Raw genomic sequence first — 23,518 nt, 5'->3', positions numbered from 1 at the left:
TCACCTTCGCCCACCAATTGGATCACGATAAAACTCCGGCTACGTCACAGACAACACAAGGCCAGGGTCTCTCTCTGGTTTGTCTGCGATTGTCTTAAAGAGACACGGACAGAGATTAAATGTATTACAATCATTGAAGAATGTAGAATCGCAAGTATTACCTTACAATTCTTTTATCGTTTTGTTTTACAATTTAATTATTATTATTTTAATAGACTCTTTTAATATTTTTACTAGACACTTTGCCATTTGAGAATCCATGTACTCTTTCTTAATGAGCCCTGCCTGTGATATTCTGGCATTTGGACGACTTAATAATGCGTGGGAACGACTTAAGTAAGGCATGGGGATTTAAGATCATGTGGGATCTATTGATATAATAAAATATTAATTTCCTAAGCCAGTTTAAGTCACCCACACACATTCCGATGCATTAAGATTTTAGTATGCCTTACATTATTTTGAAGGTATGTTACCAGCAGAGCTCTGTTCTCTTCTATTCTTAAGTGTGAAATGTAGCTCCATGTGATAAACTGTGCTTCATTCCTCAATCAACACACCTGTGGTAAAGAGAAAGTATCATAAAATTGACTTTGGCTTGAGTAATAGCTTGCTGCTCTGCCTCCTGGTATTACTCATGCTCTAAAACTCCATGAACTATTGTAGTGTAGCATATGAAAATTAAGACTAGCCGTGGCTCTCGCAGCTTTATTGGGTTAACTTTTTTTATTTCATTTTTTCCTCTCCGTACTTTTATGTTTGTTTAAGCAAAACTTTATCAAGTAACATTTATTCATTCTTCCAAATTCTGTAAAAATATCTTCCTGCTCCGGGTGATGGCAGGTTCAGATCCTACCCAGAATAATTGGCTGCAAAGCCAGAACTCCTCCAGCTGTAGTCTGGCAGTGGAGGTTCATGTGATTTGTGGGAGTTTCTTTGGAAAAAAAATTACACTTTTCTACTGAATACTTTTAAAAGCGTACATTCTCTGCTTTCTACAAAAATGACATACTCCTGCTTTAAAGGAGCCGTTCTCCTCAATTAATTATTAATTATTAATCTGTGTTATAAAAGCACACTAGTGGTCTGGAAATATCACAGATTCTGCAGAAAACTATTTTAAACATGACCACTTTTGTGGAATCTCACAATATTTTTTAGAGAAATTCTTTATGAATATCAACTCCAGGGACAATTCAGCAAGTAATTTGAGTGTTGTTTATACACTAAAAGATGTATCTTGAGTGAAAGGAACCAATCTCGTCAACTTAGGGCTAGGACTTTCAAAATAAAAGTGGGTGGTGAAGGGGGTGGTTACAGAGGCAGAGATTCATTGTCTATTCACAGATCCGAACTGAATCAAGCTGAATGTATTTAGACATTGGGGAACATTATTTAATGGAATTAACTTCTATATCGTTAACGTTATTAAACATTTATGCGATTCTAGTCTAATAATATTATTTGTATTCGGGGGGCGGGTGTAAAATCTGACTCGTTACTAACGTGGTCATAAGAGTCGGATTCTGCAGCACAGATTTGGATTCAAAGAATCAAACGAGACAATTCGATTCATCAAATGAATGGTACTGCATGGGGGGAATCGACTCTTAAAAGAATTGTTTGGATACCAACGGCTGGCTCCACCCAAAAAAACGTTAGTAGGTGGCGCTTCAAGTGCATTCACTTGGTGTTGGGGAATGTTATTCTATTACTGGACCCTGGAGAAGTGACAGAACCCTTGAACGGGGATAGAACTGGTAAATTACCTTAGAAAATACCACAGAGACGTCTACTGTCCGTTTTTGCTGTCGTCATGAACTGAGTCAGCTGTCTCCACGTAAATGTAAGTTCATACTACTTTTCCTCAACATGTATAACCTTAAAACCTTTTAAGGACACCTAACTGCGCAGTAAGCAGCAGTGGGGCTTTTATTCGTGATTAAGCTTCCATTACAAACACAGACTGTGATATTTCAGAGGCTTTTTTGTCTAAAATGCTTCGATGTGTTGAGAAATATGGTTCAGAAGACACAGCTATAAAGGGTTTATTATTAGTTACAGAAACACGCACCTGGTCACAGCTCTTTAAACAACAGCAATGAGGTTAAATCTTCAAATATATCTCAAAAACACCTTGAAAGTGGGGCTGATTTTCAACGTTTTCCATTAAATCTTGGCTAAAAGCCCACAAATCATGTGAGACAAGTAAGAAAATATTACAGTTAAAGAGGAGCATCAAATGGTTGTTCAAATGTTCTGAATAATTAACTGCAAATGTGAACAATTTCACGCAGAACGGTTCGGTATCGACTGGACCTCGCTGGTGGAGAGTAGCTCACAGTTGTGGTGAGGGGAACCAGGCGTCTGAAGCCTCTGAAGGTCCCTCATAGACAGTTCTCGTAACTGGAATCATTGATTTATGATGAATTTTGACCTAAAGCATATGCCACATTATATTAGCTGTAATGTTAACTCAGGAAAACAATGCGTACATTTGTAAAAGTAGTTTTCAGTTCCATAATAAAAGGATCAGACGCTCCAAAATGCAAAGACTGCAGTTTAATGAGAAGTGAAGTTAATGGATGTAAATTTTAATAAATAACAGCAGCAGTGTCCTTGAGGTCTTTTAAAAGAAATGTAGGTCTGTAAGAGTGCCACTGTAGAAAGAATAATAATAAAATCCTTGTATTCGATTTTACATTGAACATTCAGATATTATATTTCTGTGGCAAAACCAAGAGTTTTGATTGGTCTTGTTCGCGCCCTGAATTCCTGCTCAAGCAGATTATAATACTTTCCTCGAGATTACTGAAGTCCAAGTGAACAGCTCATTAATTCTTCCCTATAATATAAATCAGAAACACATAAGCAGGGCTCTGGTTCACGTGTCCAATGAGAAATCAGTGAATTTTATTCATTCGTTCATTCATTATCTGTAACTCTTATCCAGTTCAGGGTCACGGTGGGTCCAGAGCCTACCTGGAATCATTGGGCGCAAGACGGGACACAGGGAGAACACACTACACTCCTCACAGACAGTCACCCGGAGGAAACCCACGCAGACACAGAGAGAACACACCACACTCCTCATAGACAGTCACCCGGAAGAAACCCACGCAGACACAGGGAGAACACACCACACTCCTCACAGACAGTCACCCGGAGGAAACCCCCGCAGACACAGTGAGAACACACCACACTCCTCATAGACAGTCACCCGGAAGAAACCCACGCAGACACAGGGAGAACACACCACACTCCTCACAGACAGTCACCCGGAGGAAACCCACGCAGACACAGAGAGAACACACCACACTCCTCATAGACAGTCACCCGGAAGAAACCCACGAAGACACAGGGAGAACACACCACACTCCTCACAGACAGTCACCCGGAGGAAACCCACGCAGACACAGAGAGAACACACCACACTCCTCATAGACAGTCACCCGGAGGAAACCCCCGCAGACACAGTGAGAACACACCACACTCCTCATAGACAGTCACCCGGAAGAAACCCACGCAGACACAGGGAGAACACACCACACTCCTCACAGACAGTCACCCGGAGGAAACCCACGCAGACACAGAGAGAACACACCACACTCCTCACAGACAGTCACCCGGAGGAAACCCCCGCAGACACAGTGAGAACACACCACACTCCTCATAGACAGTCACCCGGAAGAAACCCACGCAGACACAGGGAGAACACACCACACTCCTCACAGACAGTCACCCGGAGGAAACCCACGCAGACACAGAGAGAACACACCACACTCCTCACAGACAGTCACCCGGAGGAAACCCCCGCAGACACAGTGAGAACACACCACACTCCTCATAGACAGTCACCCGGAAGAAACCCACGCAGACACAGGGAGAACACACCACACTCCTCACAGACAGTCACCCGGAGGAAACCCACGCAGACACAGAGAGAACACACCACACTCCTCACAGACAGTCACCCGGAGGAAACCCACACAGACACAGGGAGAACACACCATACTCCTCGCAGACAGTCACCCGGAGGAAACCCACACAGACACAGGGAGAACACACCACACTCCTCACAGACAGTCACCCGGAGGAAACCCACGCAGAAACAGGGAGAACACACCACACTCCTCACAGACAGTCACCCGGAGGAAACCCACGCAGACACAGAGAGAACACACCACACTCCTCACAGACAGTCACCCGGAGGAAACCCCCGCAGACACAGTGAGAACACACCACACTCCTCATAGACAGTCACCCGGAAGAAACCCACGCAGACACAGGGAGAACACACCACACTCCTCACAGACAGTCACCCGGAGGAAACCCACGCAGACACAGAGAGAACACACCACACTCCTCACAGACAGTCACCCGGAGGAAACCCACGCAGACACAGAGAGAACACACCACACTCCTCACAGACAGTCACCCGGAGGAAACCCACGCAGACACAGAGAGAACACACCACACTCCTCACAGACAGTCACCCGGAGGAAACCCACGCAGAAACAGGGAGAACACACCACACTTCTCACAGACAGTCACCCGGAGGAAACCCACACAGACACAGAGAGAACACACCATACTCCTCACAGACAGCAACCCGAGGCGAGGATCAAACCCAGGACCCTTGGACCCTTGCTGTGTGGAGCTGTGTGCCAGTGACACTCCCTGGTTGTGTCCTGGTGCCAAACAGATTATATACATACAGTATTTTCACCAATATTACCCTAAAACACTGTATATATGGGCAGTGTGATCATACATACCACCTCTACTAATACATCCCTCCTGTGGTCATTCCCCTCTTTTTCTGTATACAGAGCTTTGGTGATGGAGGGAGGGGTCAGTCCTCCGGAGCTCCAGGAAGAACCGGAGCTGATTCTGGAGAATGGAGAGCCGTACAGAAACCCCACAGAGGTTAAAATGAGTCAGATCGTCCTGCCCTGCCACGCGAACCACTGTGGAGAGCTTAGCGCCGGACAGCTGCTTAAATGGATGGACTCCACCGCCTGCCTCTCTGGTGTGTGTGTGTGTGTGTGTGTGTGTGTGTGTGTGTGTGTGTGTGTGTTTTCATATTGTTTTATTATGAGAATGTAGAAATGGAGAAATTGGCTTGTGGAACCTGCTTGTAACTTACTCACAAATACACTCACTCACCTTCAGAGACTGCTCCACAAGGGGGTGCTATTCAGTGCTTTGCATCGTCCTTATTAAATTATTGTAGATATATAAGAGAATTCTGTTTGTTGTTTTTTTTTTGAGAACTAGTTTAGTGACAATTTCTTAACCTAAAATTGCAGAATTATCAGCTGAAGGAATAAGAATATTCACAAAAAGATATTTAAATGATATTTAAATCTGTACTGAAGTCAATACACAGTTAATGTTTTCATAGATGTGTAAGTGTCACGGTATGTTAAAGTAGTCCTCTGTGGTCCTCAGCTGAGAGACATGCTGGCTGTTCCTGTATCACCGCTTCAGTGGACGATATTCACTTTGAGCACACCATTGGGTAAGAGACTTTTTCTTCTGTTAAAGGGGCGATCAGTGGTGTGCTCCAGTTGAGGTTGAGATTGTTATTACACTGACACCTAGTGGCCTGGATGTGTCAGAGTCTGTGCACTAAACCTGTTTTTTTTTTTTTTACCTGTGCCCTAAACCTGCTTTTTGGCAGAGGAGAGTGACAGACTGCACCTTTAACTCTTCATTTCTCTTTTACTGTAATATCAGCAGCAGTAATGAGAGCAGGTGATGGAATAATGGCAGAGAAAGGAAAGGTTGTGTCCTGTGTTTTTCCGGCAGGGTCGGGCAGGTTGTGAATATCAAAGCTAAAGTCAACAGAGCCTTCACGTCCAGTATGGAGGTTTGTGACCAAACAAAATCACCACATGCATCAACTATCAAAGATGCACACACACCTACCTGCATTACAGCTGCTTGTTTTGGTCAGTGACGTAGCTGTTTATCTGACTTCTCCGTTCCACCTTAAAGCGATTCACTTGTACAGCACTGACCTGAGATCAAAGGGGAGATGGAGGGTGTTCGGTGGTGTGTTACTCTACTCCAAAAGTTACATAGTGCAGTTTCTGCAGTGCTGACCAGCAGCGACAGAGGCTCTATTCTTCTCCCTCTTACAGCTCAGTGGAGCAGCACAATGATTCTGAAACAGTAACAAATGTCACGTAGTGTAGTGATTTGCCCAAAATAGCAGTTGCAATGTAGATATGATTTATCCATTCCATCTTAAATGGTGCAGCAGTGAGGTGCCAGAATATAATTGCTTCACCATTTCAGGGGAAATGGGAAATTGATCTCCGATCAGCGCATGGATCTTTATCAGTTTTACAACTGATTTGTACCAGATTCTCTACTGACTGTGAAAACTGAAAGTGTGTGTGTGTGTCTTCTTCTCAGGTGGGTATAGTAGTGAGCTGTGAGGATCTGTACAGTAATCGTCAGTGGAAGGTGTGTCATGCCTTTGCCACCTTTGTGGCTCGTCGCACTGAAGCAGGAAAGGTAACACACACACACACACACACTTTTTCAGTCTCACCCATTTAGGTGAGCTCAGGGAAGATGAAAATTATTGTGCATCTGACAGAAAATGACTGATCTAAGTTAAAAAGTCATTTTTTGTCCCTGAAGTGTAACATCTCTATGAGCTAATGATATTTCCTTTTGATACTATTATAAAATAAAAGGTGTGTGTGTGCAGGTGCAGCTGAAGCAAATAATTCCTCGTACTCAGGAGGAACAGATGGAGTACAGCATTGCAGCCGAGAGGCGAAGGATGAGGCTCATTCACGCCGAGATTATCAACGATCTACTCAGCAGCAGCTCCGCTAACACAGGTCAGAACACACACACACACACAAAGCTATTTTGCTCTGGTTTTGGAAAAAAATCTGGACAAATTTGGGTTTTAAGGCACTTCAAAGGGTCTCTCTCTCGTGTCTCTCTCCCTCTCTCTCTCGTGTCTCTCTCCCTCTCTCTCTCGTGTCTCTCTCCCTCTCTCTCTCGTGTCTCTCCCTCTCTCTCTCGTGTCTCTCCCTCTCTCTCATGTCTCTCCCTCTCTCTCTCGTGTCTCTCTCCCTCTCTCTCTCGTGTCTCTCCCTCTCTCTCTCGTGTCTCTCTCTCTCTCGTGACTCTCCCTCTCTCGTGTCTCTCCCTCTCTCGTCTCTCTCCCTCCCTCTCTCGTGTCTCTCTCCCTCTCTCTCTCGTGTCTCTCTCTCTCGTGACTCTCCCTCTCTCGTGTCTCTCCCTCTCTCGTCTCTCTCCCTCCCTCTCTCGTGTCTCTCTCCCTCTCTCTCTCGTGTCTCTCTCCCTCTCTCTCTCGTGTCTCTCTCCCTCTCTCTCTCGTGTGTCTCTCTCCCTCTCTCTCCCTCTCTCTCTCAGTTCAGTTCAGTTCAGCAGTGCTTTATTGGCATGAATGTAATACAATACACTGTTGCTAAAGCATATTACAGAAAATACATAAACATATAGATACAGATACAGTTACAACAACAGGAAATGATATTTACAAGATTAATGATAATTAAATAAGAAAAGGAAAATAAGAGCATGGAGACAATATAGATGTTTAATAATCATTAATAATCAGTAATATTCAGTAATAATTAGTTACACTGTTGACTGTCCACACTGGTTGTCCCTCAGGTTGTGGCAGTCTGTCACATATTTGGCTGCGTGTGGGATCAGCTCCTCCTTCTCTCCCAGTACATACTGGAGCTTCTCTGTATCAGTGAGGAGCAGGAACTCAGGACAGACTCGACTCGCTCTCTGGTAGAACCTGCTTCTGACGGACTCATACTTGGGGCATTGGGTTAGGAAGTGCAGCTCTGTCTCCACCACCGAGAGCTCACAGTGAGAGCACAGCCTGTCCTCTCTGGGGACCCAGTTCTGTCTGTGACGGCCGGTCTCCACGGCCAGACTGTGCTCACTGAGTCTGTACATGGTCAGTGTCTTCCTCAGTGACCTCTCCCTGATGGTTGTGAGGTATTTGGCCAGTGTGTAGTCCCTGTTGAGGGCTGAGTAGCTCTGTAGTTTATGTTGTTGGTGTATGGTGTGAGTCCAGTGTGTGAGATAATTGTTTTGTTGTTGGATGATGATGTGTTGGGGTCTGATTTTCTGAGTGAGTGTGTGGTGAGGATGTTTGGACTCGGTGATGTCGTTGGGTTGTAGGTCACTGAGGGTCAGGACCAGCTGGCTGAGGGGACTCCTATCAATGTGAAGCTCCTGATTGGACAGGGCTTTGTAGTGCAGTGACTGGGGGTCACTGGATTTTAGATGCCTCCAGAAGTTCAGAGCTCTTTTCTGAATGGCTATGAGGAGGGGGTACTGCCCTAGTTCGGCCCTGCAGCCGTTATTGGGGGCCTTTCTCTGCACATGAAGGATACTTTTGCAGAATTCCATGTGCAGGGTTTCAATTGGATGTTTGTCCCAGTTGGTAAAACTTCTCTGTGTAAGGGGTCCCCACACCTCACTGCCGTACAGAGCGATGGGTTCAATAACCGATCTGAACAGTTTCAGCCAGATTGGAATTGGTATCTCGAAATTAATGGACTTTTTGATGGAAAATAGAGCCCTCCTGGCCTTCTCTCTGAGCTCCTTCACAGCCGAGTCGAAACTTCCCGTGGAGCTGAGGGTTATCCCCAGATACGTGTAAGTTTTAGTGTGTTCAATGTTGGTGTTGTTTATTGTAAAATTGTAGTTCCCCTGATTTTTAGACCTCTTCCGAAATGTCATTATTTTAGTTTTTCTCTGGTTTACTGTCAGAGCCCAGTTTTGACAGAAGTTCTCCAGGACGTTTAAACTTTCCTGGAGTCCTTCTCTGGTCGGTGACAGCAAAACAAGGTCATCTGCGTAGAGGAGGCACTTGACTTTGGTGTCCCCCAAAGAGAGGCCGGGTACTGAGTCACTCTGGTCCAGTTTATCAGCCAGTTCATTGATATAGATATTAAAGAGAGTGGGGCTCAGGCTGCAGCCCTGACGTACTCCTCGAGACTGTGGGAAGAACTCTGTCCTGAACGTTCCCATTTTCACTGCACATTTACTGTGAGAGTACATTGATTTAATGACGTCATAGGTTCTCCCCCCAACACCGCTTTCTAAAAGTTTATAGAATAATCCTATGTGCCAAATGGAGTCGAACGCTTTTTGAAAATCTACAAAACATGCGAAGATTTTGCCTTTATTGTGATGTACATGTTTATCTATCAGCGTGTGGAGGGTGAAGATGTGGTCAGATGTTCGGTGGTGCGGGAGGAAGCCGATCTGAGCTCTGCTGAGGACGTTATGGTCAGTGAGGAAACCCGTGAGTCGAGTGTTGAGGATGCTACAGAAGACCTTGCCCAAGTTGCTGCTCACACAGATCCCTCTGTAATTGTTTGGGTCGTATTTGTCTCCGGATTTGAATATGGGGGATATGAGACCTTCGCTCCAGACGCTGGGGAAGTGGCCTGTGTTTAAAATAAGGTTAAATAGTTTGAGAATGGCCAATTTGAATTTTGAATCTGTGTGTTTTATCATTTCGTTCATGATGCCATCTGTACCACAGGCTTTTCTGGGCTGGAGGCCTCTGAGCTGTTCCTCTAACTCTGACTCTGTGATGGGGAAGTCCAGTGGGTTCTGATAGTCTTTGATCACTGTGTGGAGTGTTTCTAATTTACTGGATATTTGCTGCTGTTGTGTATTTAATAATTGACGACTGTACAATGATTCAAAATGATCTCTCCACACGTCTCCATCAGTGATCGCTAAATCATCCTGATGTTTTCTGTTTAAAGACCTCCAGTTGTCCCAGAATGAATTGGAGTTGATTGAATTCTCCAGGTTGTGTATTTGTTGTTGTATGTATTTGTACTTTTTGGTTCTAAGTGTGTGTTTGTATTCTCTCAGTACCTCACAGTATTCAGTGCGTAATTCTTCGTTAAAGGGTTCCCTGTGTTTCTGATTGGATAATTTTCGGACTTTGTTTCTCTTTCTCTTGCAGTCGTGATCGAACCATGTGTCTGATTGGATTTTTCTTGGTTTGTTTTTCCTGATTGTGAGATTAGAAAGTCGGACTGCATGATCAAAGATATGATTTAAGTTTTCCACAGCCACATCAACACCTTCTTTATGTTGTTGGTAGGTGTTTGACAGATAGGAGTCGAGACGTGTCTGGATTTCCGGGCTGTTTACGGCGTGGAGGTATTGGTCAGTGCTGTCCGGAGTCCACCTGAGTGTGTGTTTGAGTTTGTACAGTGTGCTGGGGTGTTTCTTGTGGTCAGTTCTAATGATTCTGTTCAGATAGAGTGTGATTTGGCTGTGATCTGAGAGGGGTGTTAGTGGCTTGACCGTGAAGGCTCTGAGGAAGGCCGGGTCCAGATCAGTTATAGCGTAGTCCACCGTACTGCTGCCGAGAGCTGAGCTGTGGGTGAGCTGACCGTAGGAGTCCCCTCGTAGTCGACCGTTTACGACGTACAGACCCAGGCTTCGACAGAGCTGTAGCAGGCTCTTCCCATGAGCATTCACAGATTTGTCATAGTTTTCTCTGCGGTGGAACATTGGGAAGTGGACGTTGTTCCCTGTTATAAAGTGGTCACCGTGAGAGCTGATGAAGTCGGGCTGAGCTCCTGTCCTGGCGTTCAGGTCTCCACAGATAACCACATGTCCTTGTTTTTGGAAATGACTGATCCGTTGTTCTAAATCCAAAAAGGTTTCTTCTTTGAAATAGGGCGATTCTGCTGGGGGGATGTAGATGGCACAGAGAAATATATTTTGGGGGGTTGAGATTAACTGCTTATTAATTTTGATCCAGAGAAGGTTTTCCCCTTGTTTTACTTTTTGAATCGATCGAGAAATCTCTCTCTCGTGTGTCTCTCTCCCTCTCTCTCTCTCTCTCGTGTGTCTCTCTCCCTCTCTCTCTCTCTCTCTCTCTCTCTCGTGTGTCTCTCTCCCTCCCTCTCTCTCTCTCTCTCTCTCTCGTGTGTCTCTCTCCCTCCCTCTCTCTCTCTCTCTCTCTCTCTCCCTCCCTCTCTCTCTCTCTCTCTCTCTCTCTCGTGTGTCTCCCTCTCTCTCTCTCTCTCTCTCTCTCTCGTGTGTCTCCCTCCCTCTCTCTCTCTCTCTCTCTCTCTCGTGTGTCTCTCTCCCTCTCTCTCTCTCTCTCTCTCTCTCTCTCTCGTGTGTCTCTCTCCCTCTCTCTCTCTCTCTCTCTCTCGTGTGTCTCTCTCCCTCTCTCTCTCTCTCTCTCTCTCTCGTGTGTCTCTCTCCCTCTCTCTCTCTCTCTCTCTCTCTCGTGTGTCTCTCTCCCTCTCTCTCTCTCTCTCTCTCGTGTGTCTCTCTCCCTCTCTCTCTCTCTCTCTCTCTCGTGTGTCTCTCTCCCTCTCTCCCTCTCTCTCTCTCTCTCTCTCGTGTGTCTCTCTCTCTCTCTCTCTCTCTCGTGTGTCTCTCTCTCTCTCTCTCTCTCTCGTGTGTCTCTCTCCCTCTCTCTCTCTCCCTCGTGTGTCTCCCTCTCTCTCTCTCTCTCTCGTGTGTCTCTCTCCCTCTCTCTCTCTCTCGTGTGTCTCTCTCCCTCTCTCTCTCTCTCTCTCTCTCTCATGTGTCTCTCTCCCGCTCTCTCTCTCTCTCTCTCTCTCGTGTGTCTCTCTCCCGCTCTCTCTCTCTCTCTCTCTCTCGTGTGTCTCTCTCCCTCTCTCTCTCTCTCTCTCTCTCGTGTGTCTCTCTCCCTCTCTCTCTCTCTCTCTCTCTCGTGTGTCTCTCTCCCTCTCTCTCTCTCTCTCTCTCTCTCTCCCTTTCTCTCTCTCGTGTGTCTCTCTCCCTCTCTCTCTCTCTCTCTCTCGTGTGTCTCTCTCCCTCTCTCTCTCTCTCGTGTGTCTCTCTCCCTCTCTCTCTCTCTCTCGTGTGTCTCTCTCCCTCTCACTCTCTCTCTCTCGTGTGTCTCTCTCCCTCTCTCTCTCTCTCTCTCTTGTGTCTCTCTCCCTCTCTCTCTCTCTCTCTCTCTCTCTCTCTCTCGTGTGTCTCTCTCCCTCTCTCTCTCTCTCTCTCTCGTGTGCCTCTCTCCCTCTCTCTCTCTCGTGTGTCTCTCTCCCTCTCTCTCTCTCTCGTGTGTCTCTCTCCCTCTCTCTCTCTCTCGTGTCTCTCTCTCCCTCTCTCGTGTGTCTCTCTCCCTCTCTCTCTCTCTCTCTCTCGTGTGTCTCTCTCCCTCTCTCTCTCTCTCTCTCGTGTGTGTCTCTCTCTCTCGTGTGTCTCTCTCCCTCTCTCTCTCCCTATCTTGTGTGTCTCTCTCCCTCTCGTGTGTCTCTCTCCCTCTCTCTCTCTCTCTCGTGTGTCTCTCTCCCTCTCACTCTCTCTCTCTCGTGTGTCTCTCTCCCTCTCTCTCTCTCTCTCTCTTGTGTCTCTCTCCCTCTCTCTCTCTCTCTCTCTCTCTCTCTCTCTCGTGTGTCTCTCTCCCTCTCTCTCTCTCTCTCTCTCGTGTGCCTCTCTCCCTCTCTCTCTCTCGTGTGTCTCTCTCCCTCTCTCTCTCTCGTGTGTCTCTCTCCCTCTCTCTCTCTCTCGTGTGTCTCTCTCCCTCTCTCTCTCTCTCGTGTCTCTCTCTCCCTCTCTCGTGTGTCTCTCTCCCTCTCTCTCTCTCTCTCTCTCGTGTGTCTCTCTCCCTCTCTCTCTCTCTCTCTCGTGTGTGTCTCTCTCTCTCGTGTGTCTCTCTCCCTCTCTCTCTCTCTCTCGTGTGTCTCTCTCCCTCTCTCTCTCTCGTGTGTCTCTCTCCCTCTCTCTCTCTCTCGTGTGTCTCTCTCCCTCTCTCTCTCTCTCTCTCTCTCGTGTGTCTCTCTCCCTATCTCGTGTGTCTCTCTCCCTCTCTCTCTCTCGTCTCTCTCTCTCTCTCTCTCTCTCGTGTGTCTCTCTCCCTCTCTCTCTCTCTCTCTCTCTCTCGTGTGTCTCTCTCCCTCTCTCTCTCTCTCTCGTGTGTCTCTCTCCCTCTCTCTCTCTCTCTCGTGTCTCTCTCTCTCGTGTCTCTCTCTCTCTCTCTCGTGTCTCTCTCTCTCTCTCTTGTGTCTCTCTCACTCTTGGAGTTCCTCGGAGTCCAGGAGAAGCTTGATCTGTGGTAAGAAAAGCAGACCCATGGACCCCCATGGATAGATAAAGTAAAGGAATGTCTATCCTTACTCCAGACATTATTCCAGGGCTGTGTCTATTTAGACCTCAGTGGGAGACACGTTGTACAGTTCTGCCTTCACTACTGAGCCTCCAATCACCTGCTCATCATCAGCAGCAGCATCATCTCCTCCTAAACACCGGAGAGATGGAGCCCTTTCCACTTCAGCTTTAAGCACCAGGTGTATTTGGTATTTGTTTATCAGTGCTGGAGGAGCACATTCATTAAAATACTCAGCCCACCTCCTCTTTGACTGTAGAACTGACGTCCCCCTGTTTATTTAACATCTTTTCCACACAGCTCCGTAAACACTGCTGTAAAGCAATATAATTATCATCATTCCACACGTATGTGACGCTGAAGTGGATCAGAACTGATGTATGTTATACACTCACAGGTGGTGTGTGTGTGTGTGAGTTTTCACATAAATAAATCCAGCTTTATTTACACCACTGTCTACTCCAATAAATGATTGTAAATGTGTAGACGATGAATTTCTTTAAAATGAAATGGTATTAATAGATGCTGTGGTCTCAGCACCTCTTCTGGGAAGCCTTTGAATTGCTGTGAAGGTTTGATTGAATCTTATTAAGGTGTTGAATGATTAGGTTGGTGTCGACTCAAGCTCGACCCACAGTTAATAGACGGAGCATCACTCCATCGCTCCACTCTTCCACGGCCCAGTGCTGTGGTGTTTTAAGTTTCTCAAGCACATGATGAAGTTAGGGCTCATGGTCAGCTGCTCCAGAGCATCACATCGTATTGGTCAGGAATAATATTATTTTGTGTGTGTGTGTGTGTGTGTGTGTGTGTGTCAGTGAGTGAGTGTATGCAGTTTGAGGACTCCTTCCCGGCCGAGAGGACTCGAGTGGAGAGTGTGGAGCTGGTTCTCCCTCCTCACACCAATCACCAGGTCAGCACTTTCGGGGGTCAGATCATGGCCTGGATGGAGAATGTGGCCACAATCTCAGCCAGGTATCACACACCTGCCCCCACTCACCTGAGTCCTTTCACACACCTGCCCCCACTCACCTGAGTCCTTTCACACACCTGCCCCCACTCACCTGAGTCCTTTCACACACCTGCCCCCACTCACCTGAGTCCTTTCACACACCTGCCCCCACTCACCTGAGTCCTTTCACACACCTGCCCCCACTCACCTGAGTCCTTTCACACACCTGCCCCCACTCACCTGAGTCCTTTCACACACCTGTCCCCACTCACCTGAGTACTTTTACACACCTGCCCCCACTCACCTGAGTACTTTTACACACCTGCCCCCACTCACCTGAGTCCTTTTACACACCTGCCCCCACTCACCTGAGTCCTTTTACACACCTGCCCCCACTCACCTGAGTCCTTTTACACACCTGTCCCCACTCACCTGAGTCCTTTTACATACCTGTCCCCACTCACCTGTGTCCTTTTACACACCTGCCCCCACTCACCTGTGTCCTTTTACACACCTGCCCCCACTCACCTGTGTCCTTTTACACACCTGCCCCCACTCACCTGAGTCCTTTTACACACCTGTCCCCACTCACCTGAGTCCTTTTACATACCTGTCCCCACTCACCTGTGTCCTTTTACACACCTGCCCCCACTCACCTGTGTCCTTTTACACACCTGCCCCCACTCACCTGTGTCCTTTTACACACCTGCCCCCACTCACCTGTGTCCTTTTACACACCTGCCCCCACTCACCTGTGTCCTTTTACACACCTGCCCCCACTCACCTGAGTCCTTTTACACACCTGCCCCCACTCACCTGAGTCCTTTTACAAGAAATATTCAGCACTGTCAGATAAAGTCTGTGTGGTTGTACCAGCTTAAGCCAGAAAGAACACAATAAAACTATCAAACTGGAAGAACCTCTGATGGATTTAAGGCTGAGAAAAAGGCAGTAAAGCTCTCGTTAACGCAGAGTCATTTTTCTTTAAGCCGTTTGTGTAACGCTCACCCGACTCTGAGGAGTATCGACATGTTCCACTTCAGAGGACCGTCCCACATCGGAGACAGACTGGTGCTGAAGGCCATCGTCAACAACACCTTCAAAAAGAGGTACTGTCCGTTCACAGACACTCTCCTGAGATCCTCTGAAACTGTGACTCTCCTGTAAAGTATTTTATGGAGTGGATTTAGTCTGCACTGATGTGTGTGTGTGTGTGTGTGTGCTGCAGTATGGAGGTGGGTGTGTGTGCGGAAGCCTATCAGGGAGGAGAACCACTGAGACACATCAACTCAGCCTTTATGACCTTTGAGGTTCTCGATCAGGACAAAAAACCCCGGACATTACCTCGATTACGACCCGAGCCTGTGGTGAGACACCCAGCAGATTCATGCAGCTGCACATATAACAAACACACACACACACACTCCTCCCTCGTTGGTCCACCTTGTAGATGTAGAGTCAGAGACAGTAGCTCATCTGTCGCTGCACAGTGTGTGTCGCTCGTCCTCTAGTCCTTCATCAGTGACACAGGACGCTGTCGGCTGGATGTTTTTGGTCGGTGGACTGTTCTCAGACCAGACACTGAGGGGTTTAAAAACTCCAGCAGCACTGCTGTGTCTGATCCACTCTACACCAGCACAACACACACTCACACACCGTGCAGTGACACCAGAGACCTGTTTAATCAGTTTAGAATTAAAAGTGTAGAGAGCTACAATCTTGTGCAAAAATAAGGTCAAAACACGTGATTTTGGGACCGAAAATAAGTATCAATCTACCAACTTAACTATGGCATTTTCTGTGCAAATTTTACAGCTATTTCTCTATATTTTGAAGTGTAAACTGTGATTTTCAGGACGGTAAGAGACGCTTTCAGGAGGCTATTGCCAGGAAGAAAGTCCGCTTGGACAGGTGAAACCACCACACGTTACAGTTCAGCTTTCATTAAACACCACATGTATCTGGACAGTTCCTTTCATGAGGGGAATGCAGCACTATTTTACAGTGCATCTATTGCTCACACAGAGGTTCAGTTTCACAATCACCATAAAAACCAGTGACCTATGGAGTGAGGGGGTCTGGAGCAGCTGCACATGAGCAAACTAACACTAGACCTAGTGTTGAGTTAAGATAAGACTTTATAGCTCCAGAAGGTAATGGTAATTATGGGGTAGAGGGATATAAAGCATATGGCATTGGGCTGTGGAACGGTGGAACTGTGTTCTCTGTGTGAATCCTGAACATATTCTGATTCGCCCTCATGGCCACGCCACTAGCTTTGAGCTTGTTGTTCTGTTACAGGAAGTACATAATCTCCTGCAAACAAAGTGAAGTTCCCCTCTCAGTGCCGTGGGACCCTAGCAACCAGGTACTCTCTCACAACAAAAAGACTCTGCCCTCTTTAAGAGAAGCACCTCTGTGAAGTGAGTGAGTGAGTGGTGAATAAACACAGAAAATGGGACCCGTAACAGCTCACACACACTACACCTGCAGCTTTCAGTGTGAGAGCGAAGACTCGGATCTGAACACGTCCACAGGGCAGAGTCAAAAGTGTTAACACACAATTCACATGTAACTCACTGTGTAATGAGCTGTTAGCATCAACCAGAAAAGCAATAGTAGCATTGTCCCAACAACTGCACATTAATATACATCTTCACTGTCCAATTAAACACATTCATTCATTTATTCATCTGTAACCCTTATCCAGTTCAGGGTCGCGGTGGGTCCAGAGCCTACCTGGAATCATTGGGCGCAAGGCGGGGAATACACCCTTGAGGGGGCGCCAGTCCTTCAAGGGCAACACAGACACACACACATTCACTCACACACTCACACCTACGGACACTTTGTAGTCACCAATCCACCTACCAATGTGTGTTTTTGGACCGTGGGAGGAAATCGGAGCACCCAGAGGAAACCCACGCAGACACAAGGAGAACACACCACACTCCTCACAGACAGTCACCCAGAGGAAACCCACGCAGACACAGAGAGAACACACCACACTCCTCACAGACAGTCACCCGGAGGAAACCCACGCAGACACAGAGAGAACACACCACACTCCTCACAGACAGTCACCCGGAGGAAACCCACGCAGACACAGAGAGAACACACCACACTCCTCACAGACAGTCACCCGGAGGAAACCCACGCAGACACAGGGAGAACACACCACACTCCTCACAGACAGTCACCCGGAGGAAACCCACGCAGACACAGGGAGAACACACCACACTCCTCACAGAAAGCCACCCGGAGGAAACCCACGCAGACACAGGGAGAACACACCACACTCCTCACAGAAAGCCACCCGGAGGAAACCCACGCAGACACAGGGAGAACAGACCACACTCCTCACAGACAGTCACCCGGAGGAAACCCACGCAGACACAGGGAGAACACACCACACTCCTCACAGAAAGCCACCCGGAGGAAACCCACGCAGACACAGGGAGAACACACCACACTCCTCACAGACAGTCACCCGGAGGAAACCCACGCAGACACAGGGAGAACACACCACACTCCTCACAGAAAGCCACCCGGAGGGGGAATCGAACCCACTGCGACACTAACCTGCTGCGCCACCGTGCCGATACATTAAAAACATGTATCTCCCAAAATTGGTCATTCATCATAAAGAGAGCTGCTGTGTTCAAATGATGTAGAAAAAACTTAAAAATAAACCGGACAGCAGCAAGATACAAGTGATAGGTTCATAAATGTGTATAAAATTAACAATTAAATGCAGAATAAGGTTGTCTTCTAATATTAGAGCATAGATTAATATTTAAAACTTTCTACAATAAATAATGGACAGAAAGATGGATATTGGTAAATATACAGTTAGAAATGGATGAATAAAAATGAGGTAATAATAAATCTAGATGTTTATTAATAATCTTCATGTCGAATGAATCAAGATGCTTCTAGTTGTGTTTAGACATTGAGACAGAACTGGTCCTAATTTAGAATTTTCTGTGGGATGTGATAAATCTAGCCCTGTTGTTACCTCAGATGAAGCTGAGTATAATGTGTTTCTACAGATGTACCTCAGCTACAACAATGTTTCCGCTCTGAAGATGCTGGCAGCTCGCAACCACTGGGTCTTGACCTCAGAGAAAAACAAGGTAGGCTTTTAATGAACTGCTCATTTGTTTTGAAGTCGATGGCAAAAAATTAAACATATTTTTGAATTCGATTTGTTACCTTTCTCTTTTTATATTCTGGGACATGTTTAAAAAAAAAGAGGTACAGGGGTTGGACAGTGAAAGTGAAACACCTGGTTTTAGACCACAGTAATGTATCAGTGTGGTGTAGGGCCTCCTTTTGCGGCCGATACAGCGTCAGTTGGTCTTGGGAATGACATACACGAGTCCTGCACAGTGGTCAGAGGGATTTGAAGCCATTCTTCTTGCAGGATAGTGGCCAGGTCTCTACGTGATGCTGGTGGAGGAAAACGTTTCCTGACTCGCTCCTCCAAAACACCCCACAGTGGCTCAATAATATTTAGATCTGGTGACTGTGCAGGACATGGGAGATGTTCAACTTCACTTTCATGTTCATCAAACCAGTCTTTCACCAGTCTCGCTGTGTGTATTGGTGCGTTGTCGTCCTGATACACGGCACCGCCTTCAGGACACAGTGTTTGAACCATTGGATGCACATGGTCTTACTGGTGCAGTGTGGAGTTAATGAAGGTTGTCCACCAGGCTCTGCTCCGGTTTAGCCCTGACACCTCCCACACTACAATCACAGGTGTTTCACTTTCACTGTCCAACCCCTGTATTTGTTTTTACATTGTTGTTTTAATGATGAAATTTGTCACGTAGCTTGTCGTCTGATGTCTGATCCCAGGTCAGTTTGTACACTCTGGAGGAGAACCATGTGCTGTGTTTTAAGGTGGAAACTCATGTTTCTGTAGCAGCAGAGCAGGTGTTTCAGCTTCTGTCCGACCTCAGACGCAGACATGAGTGGGACCCACATTACAAGTATGTCCTGTTAGAGCTCACACACACACACACTCACACACATGCTGAAAGAATAGGAAGCAATCACTTGTCAAGGGCATATTTTTGTTGTCCAGTTTCAATAGATGATCATGTTAAAGCATAAGAGGGTTTATTTATAGGGTTAACTGTTAGAGCAGTGGGCTGGTCCAATCCCAAGAACCAGGGGTGTGTGTGTGTATGTGTGTATGTGTGTATGTGTGTATGTGTGTATGTGTGTGTGTGTGTGTGTGTGTTCACACCCAGGGATGTTTTAAAGTCAAATTTTTGCAATGAGGCATTTCTCTCGCTCTGAAGCCAGCTCTAAACCCCTCTAACAATTTACAGAAGTTTAAACCAGTTTTGAACCAAAGACTTTACTACAACATTTGGGAAAAGAAAAGGCCAGTCATTATTTAGTCAAACCCTGTCTTACACCAGGAAACACACCTGGATCATCGTGATGCTGAGAGCTGAGGGTAAACACAGAGATAAAAAAGAATCAGAGATGACCCCAAGCTTGTGGTGTTCAGTGTATTTTGCCGTGATGCCGTTTCTGAATACCGTTTCAGAGGGTGTGAGGTCATAAACCACGCAGACGAAGACGACACCATTTATCGAGTGGTCACTCCGTCCATCAGCAAAGGAGGAAAAGTGCAGGACTTCATTCTCCTGGCCTCCAGGAGGCGCCCTTGTGACTCAGGGTAAGAGTGGTCTTACAATAAAAACGTATCTGTATGTTCATAAATCATAAACTCCAGACACTGCTAACACTGTGTGACAAACTGTTATCCACTAAAACAGGCTTAAAGACACTCGGATTTGGCACCAATGTTCTTACTCGTCAGGTTTCTTCAGCCTCTTTTAAGTTCATGCTTTTGTACTGAGATTACACCTATAAAGAGTGTCTGAAAACCTTTACACATTGTCCACATTGTGACCTCTAGTGTTAGGAACACACAGTGAATCCCAGTACACATTTCTAAACATCTCCACGTGGCTCGATGATCTATTCCTTCTGTCTCCAAAGTAAATGACTTTAGGAAAAATAAAGTTGATCTAATCTAGTCTACGGCGGCACAGTGACTAAGCAGGTATGTGTCGCAGTCACACAGCTCCAGGGGCCTGGATGTAGTGGGTTCGATTCTGTGAGGAGTGTGGTGTGTTCTCCCTGTGTCCGCGTGGGCTTCCTCCGGGTGACTGTCTGTGAGGAGTGTGGTGTGTTCTCCCTGTGTCTGCGTGGGTTTCCTCCGGGTGACTGTCTGTGAGGAGTGTGGTGTGTTCTCCCTGTGTCTGCGTGGGTTTCCTCCAGGTGCTCCAGTTTCCTCCCACAGTCCAAAAACCTCACATTGGTAGGTGAATTGGCGACTCAAAAGTGTCCTGTGAGTGAATGTGTGTGTGTCTGTGTTGCCCTGTGAAGGACTGGCGCCCCCTCCAGGGTGTGTTCCCGCCTTGCGCCCAATGATTCCAGGTAGGCTCTGGACCCACCGCGACCCTGAACTGGATAAGGGTTACAGATAATGAATGAATGAATGAATGAATAATCTAGTCTAATCTAATCTAATCTGACATGTTTGTCCCTCTCAGCGACCCGTACTGGATTGCTCTGCGCTCCGTCACATTGCCAGGGTATCTACCCACTGACGACTACAACCGGGGGGAGGTGCTGTGTGCTGGATTCAGCATCAAGGAAGAAGACTTCTCTCTCACCAAGGTTTGCCCTTTAGTGTGTGTGTGTGTGTGTGTGTGTTCAGCTGAGGCAGTCGTATTGGTTCAGAAGCATTCCAACTTTAAAATCAGCTACTTCACTGACCCCTAGTGGCCTGCTGGATATATCAAAGACTCAGTACCAATCTAAACATGGTTGCTCCCGTTTTGGGGACCCACTCTATGGAGCATAAACTGATTCATTCAGGATCTCTACAAAGCAGTTGTTCCCACTCTTTCTAATTCATGAATATTTGCCTGTGTGTGTGTCTCAGCTTTGCTACTACAACCAGGCGACCCCCGGCGTGCTGCCGTACATCTCCACGGATATCGCCGGACTTTCTTCCAGTTTCTACTCGGCCTTTGCTTCCTGCAGTGCTTTTCTGGAGGAGAATAAGGACAGTCTGGCTCCCGTGCCCTCAGCTGCCCCTAGAGAACCGCACTGGGAGACAGATCTGTGAAGTTCTCTGTGGTGGAGGAAAGGCTCGGCTCAGCCATGAGTTTCCTATAAAATGTGTGCGATGGAAGAAGGTTCTGATCGATGAGCTTTGGTCTCAGAAAACAGCATAGAGTACTGTGCAAAGGGCTTAGGAACCTTACATTATTCAAATGATTTAAAATAACTTATTTTCTAAACTAGCTTTGGGCTTGTATTTATTAATGATATGAAATTACAGCGAAAGTAAAAGGATCTTGTTTATTTCCAGATGTTCTCCTGATCGTATGGAGCTCTTCACTCAGCAGCACACTTTATTTAACGTAATGAAGTATTTATAAAGTGGTGAAACTTGATATTGTGTGAGAAGGGGTTTGGAAAACATTATACCACTATTTCCTTTTATTTACTTTTATCTGTTTATATTCAAACATTATGATTTTATTGTTTGTTTTTAGCTCTGATAGCTATTTACATCTCATTTTCTCAGGTGCCTAAAGGTTTTGCACAGTACTCTATGTAGAAATTAGCAGCAGTAATAAGTATTCAGCCAGTGATAACGCACTTGGTGTCAGTATTAACACACGTTTATCTGTGAGAGGCATTGAGTTTTTCCACTCTTTATTTTCAGCGTTTGAATGTGTTTTGTGATGTAGATAAAACAGGAGAAGAACAGCAAGTTTCATTAAAGTAAATTAAAGGTACATTTCTCTACTTCATTTTCTAAATTATAAAAATAAACTGTAAATTATGAAGAAAATTATTAACGTATAGTTACTTTATCAATGCGTCGTAGTGTGTTCTGTTCAAATGAAAACCTGTGTGTAAAGCTGCACTCTCCAGGAACATACTTTCACAGTATAAAACACTGCATTAGACATGTATTACATGAGCACATTACACAGGTAAGAAAACAATTCACCACTGGAAAAACTAATACACAGGGATGGGATGAACCTGGACACTGAGGGCTGTGTGTTGTACTCATGGGTCTGATTAGGAGATGACCTCAGAGAGAAGGAATCTGTCATTATAGTTCATTTGTGCTGTGTTTCACCTATTTCACTACTAGAGATTGCATGTTGAAATCTTAACTAATGCACGCTTTAAAGCATCAATAGGTAAGTTTTGTTGCAGAGTGAAATTCAGTTTTACAGCACTGTCCTGAAATATTCATTCATTCATTCATTGTCTGTAACCCTTATCTAGTCGTGGTGTGTCTGGAGCCTACCTGGAATCACTGGGTGCAAGGCAGGAACACACCCTGGAGGGGGCGCCAGTTCTTCACAGGGTTCTTCTTTTTTTTTTTTTTTTTGTGCCATGGGAGGAAACCGGAGCACCCGGAGGAAACCCACGCAGACACAGAGAGAACACACCACACTCCTCACAGACAGTCACCCGGAGGAAACCCACGCAGACACAGAGAGAACACACCACACTCCTCACAGACAGTCACCCGGAGGAAACCCACGCAGACACAGAGAGAACACACCACACTCCTCACAGACAGTCACCCGGAGGAAACCCACACAGACACAGAGAGAACACACCACACTCCTCACAGACAGTCACCTGGAGTGAGACAATTGAGCGTAGTGTGAGATGAAATGCTGCATTCGAAAGAAGCTTACAGAGTTAAAAGCATGTCTGAAGAATGTATTGCATCTGAAGCCTCTCCTAATTGAACTAAAAGGTTATTAACCTGCTCCTGATTAGGCATTGTGTTATGTGAGTTTTAAGGTTTTGGGCTAAAGTCTATGTTATAAAAGCCATTCATGGCGAAGTATGTGTGGGATATTGTGAGGAAATTAAAGTCCTAATACAGTCAAACTTTCCACTATTTAACTATCATCAACATTTGAAATAAACTCAGAAGACTCACGTGTTTCACTGGTGACTGGGGACAGTACTTTAAATGCTTTATATATGTATTTAAAAATAGAGTCAATAAAATCTTTAATCCACCATTTCACTCCAAAATAAATGACTCAAAGCTACAGCGCCATCTGCTGGATACAACTCTACTGGGCTTTAAAGGCGGTCAGGTTTGTAATATGATCTTTTCACTGTATGAAGTCTGTAAATAAATTGTATTTATCACAACATCTTCTCAGTCAGTTTTTTGGAGGAGATCATCACTTTACAGCTACAGTTAACCCTTTAAACCAGGCACTTCAGGAAGGCCTTGATCTTTATCTGAGTGTTAAAAGGGCCCGATACTCGCCCCAATCCCAAGTCTGTTTATATACCACACCCTTCTCTGATGGACTCCCTGTAACACT

The 23,518-nt window shown here is 46.0% G+C and overlaps 1 protein-coding gene across 5 annotated transcripts; it reads left to right on the top strand.

Annotated features, from left to right (window-relative positions):
* The first annotated feature begins 54 nt into the window (after positions 1-54).
* On the top strand, positions 55-23,334 carry acot11b (acyl-CoA thioesterase 11b). 5 transcript variants are annotated; one of them, XM_066643195.1, is made up of 16 exons: positions 55-150; positions 4,833-5,032; positions 5,455-5,524; positions 5,815-5,875; positions 6,427-6,528; positions 6,728-6,863; positions 13,966-14,122; positions 15,089-15,208; positions 15,328-15,466; positions 15,955-16,010; positions 16,401-16,467; positions 18,152-18,235; positions 18,963-19,096; positions 19,666-19,797; positions 20,681-20,807; positions 21,076-23,334. In XM_066643195.1, the coding sequence occupies exons 2-16, from the start codon at positions 4,843-4,845 to the stop codon at positions 21,259-21,261; spliced, it is 1,761 nt and encodes a 586-aa protein (XP_066499292.1). In that variant the 5' UTR covers positions 55-150; positions 4,833-4,842; the 3' UTR covers positions 21,262-23,334. The 5 variants fall into 5 exon arrangements, with proteins under 5 accessions (XP_066499292.1, XP_066499293.1, XP_066499291.1 ...); XM_066643196.1 differs by having other exon boundaries at positions 136-154; XM_066643194.1 differs by lacking the exon at positions 55-150 and adding an exon at positions 1,647-1,846.
* Positions 23,335-23,518: the final 184 nt, after the last annotated feature.

The sequence above is a fragment of the Hoplias malabaricus genome, chromosome 14 (assembly GCF_029633855.1).
Source record: "Hoplias malabaricus isolate fHopMal1 chromosome 14, fHopMal1.hap1, whole genome shotgun sequence".
In the NCBI taxonomy this organism is placed as follows: Eukaryota; Metazoa; Chordata; class Actinopteri; order Characiformes; family Erythrinidae; genus Hoplias; species Hoplias malabaricus.
The sequence above is the reverse complement of the archived record's forward strand: the minus strand, read 5'-3'. Positions and strand labels throughout refer to the sequence as shown.

What these genes read in the sequence shown, in the direction of transcription:
- acot11b (XM_066643195.1), top strand. Translation starts at nt 4,843, where the DNA reads ATGGAGGGAGGGGTCAGTCCTCCGGAGCTCCAGGAAGAACCGGAGCTG. An exon ending in GTCGCACTGAAGCAGGAAAG is followed by an intron (nt 6,529 to 6,727) that starts GTAACACACACA and finishes GTGTGTGTGCAG; the next exon opens with GTGCAGCTGAAGCAAATAAT. An exon ending in AAGACTTCTCTCTCACCAAG is followed by an intron (nt 20,808 to 21,075) that starts GTTTGCCCTTTA and finishes TGTGTGTCTCAG; the next exon opens with CTTTGCTACTACAACCAGGC.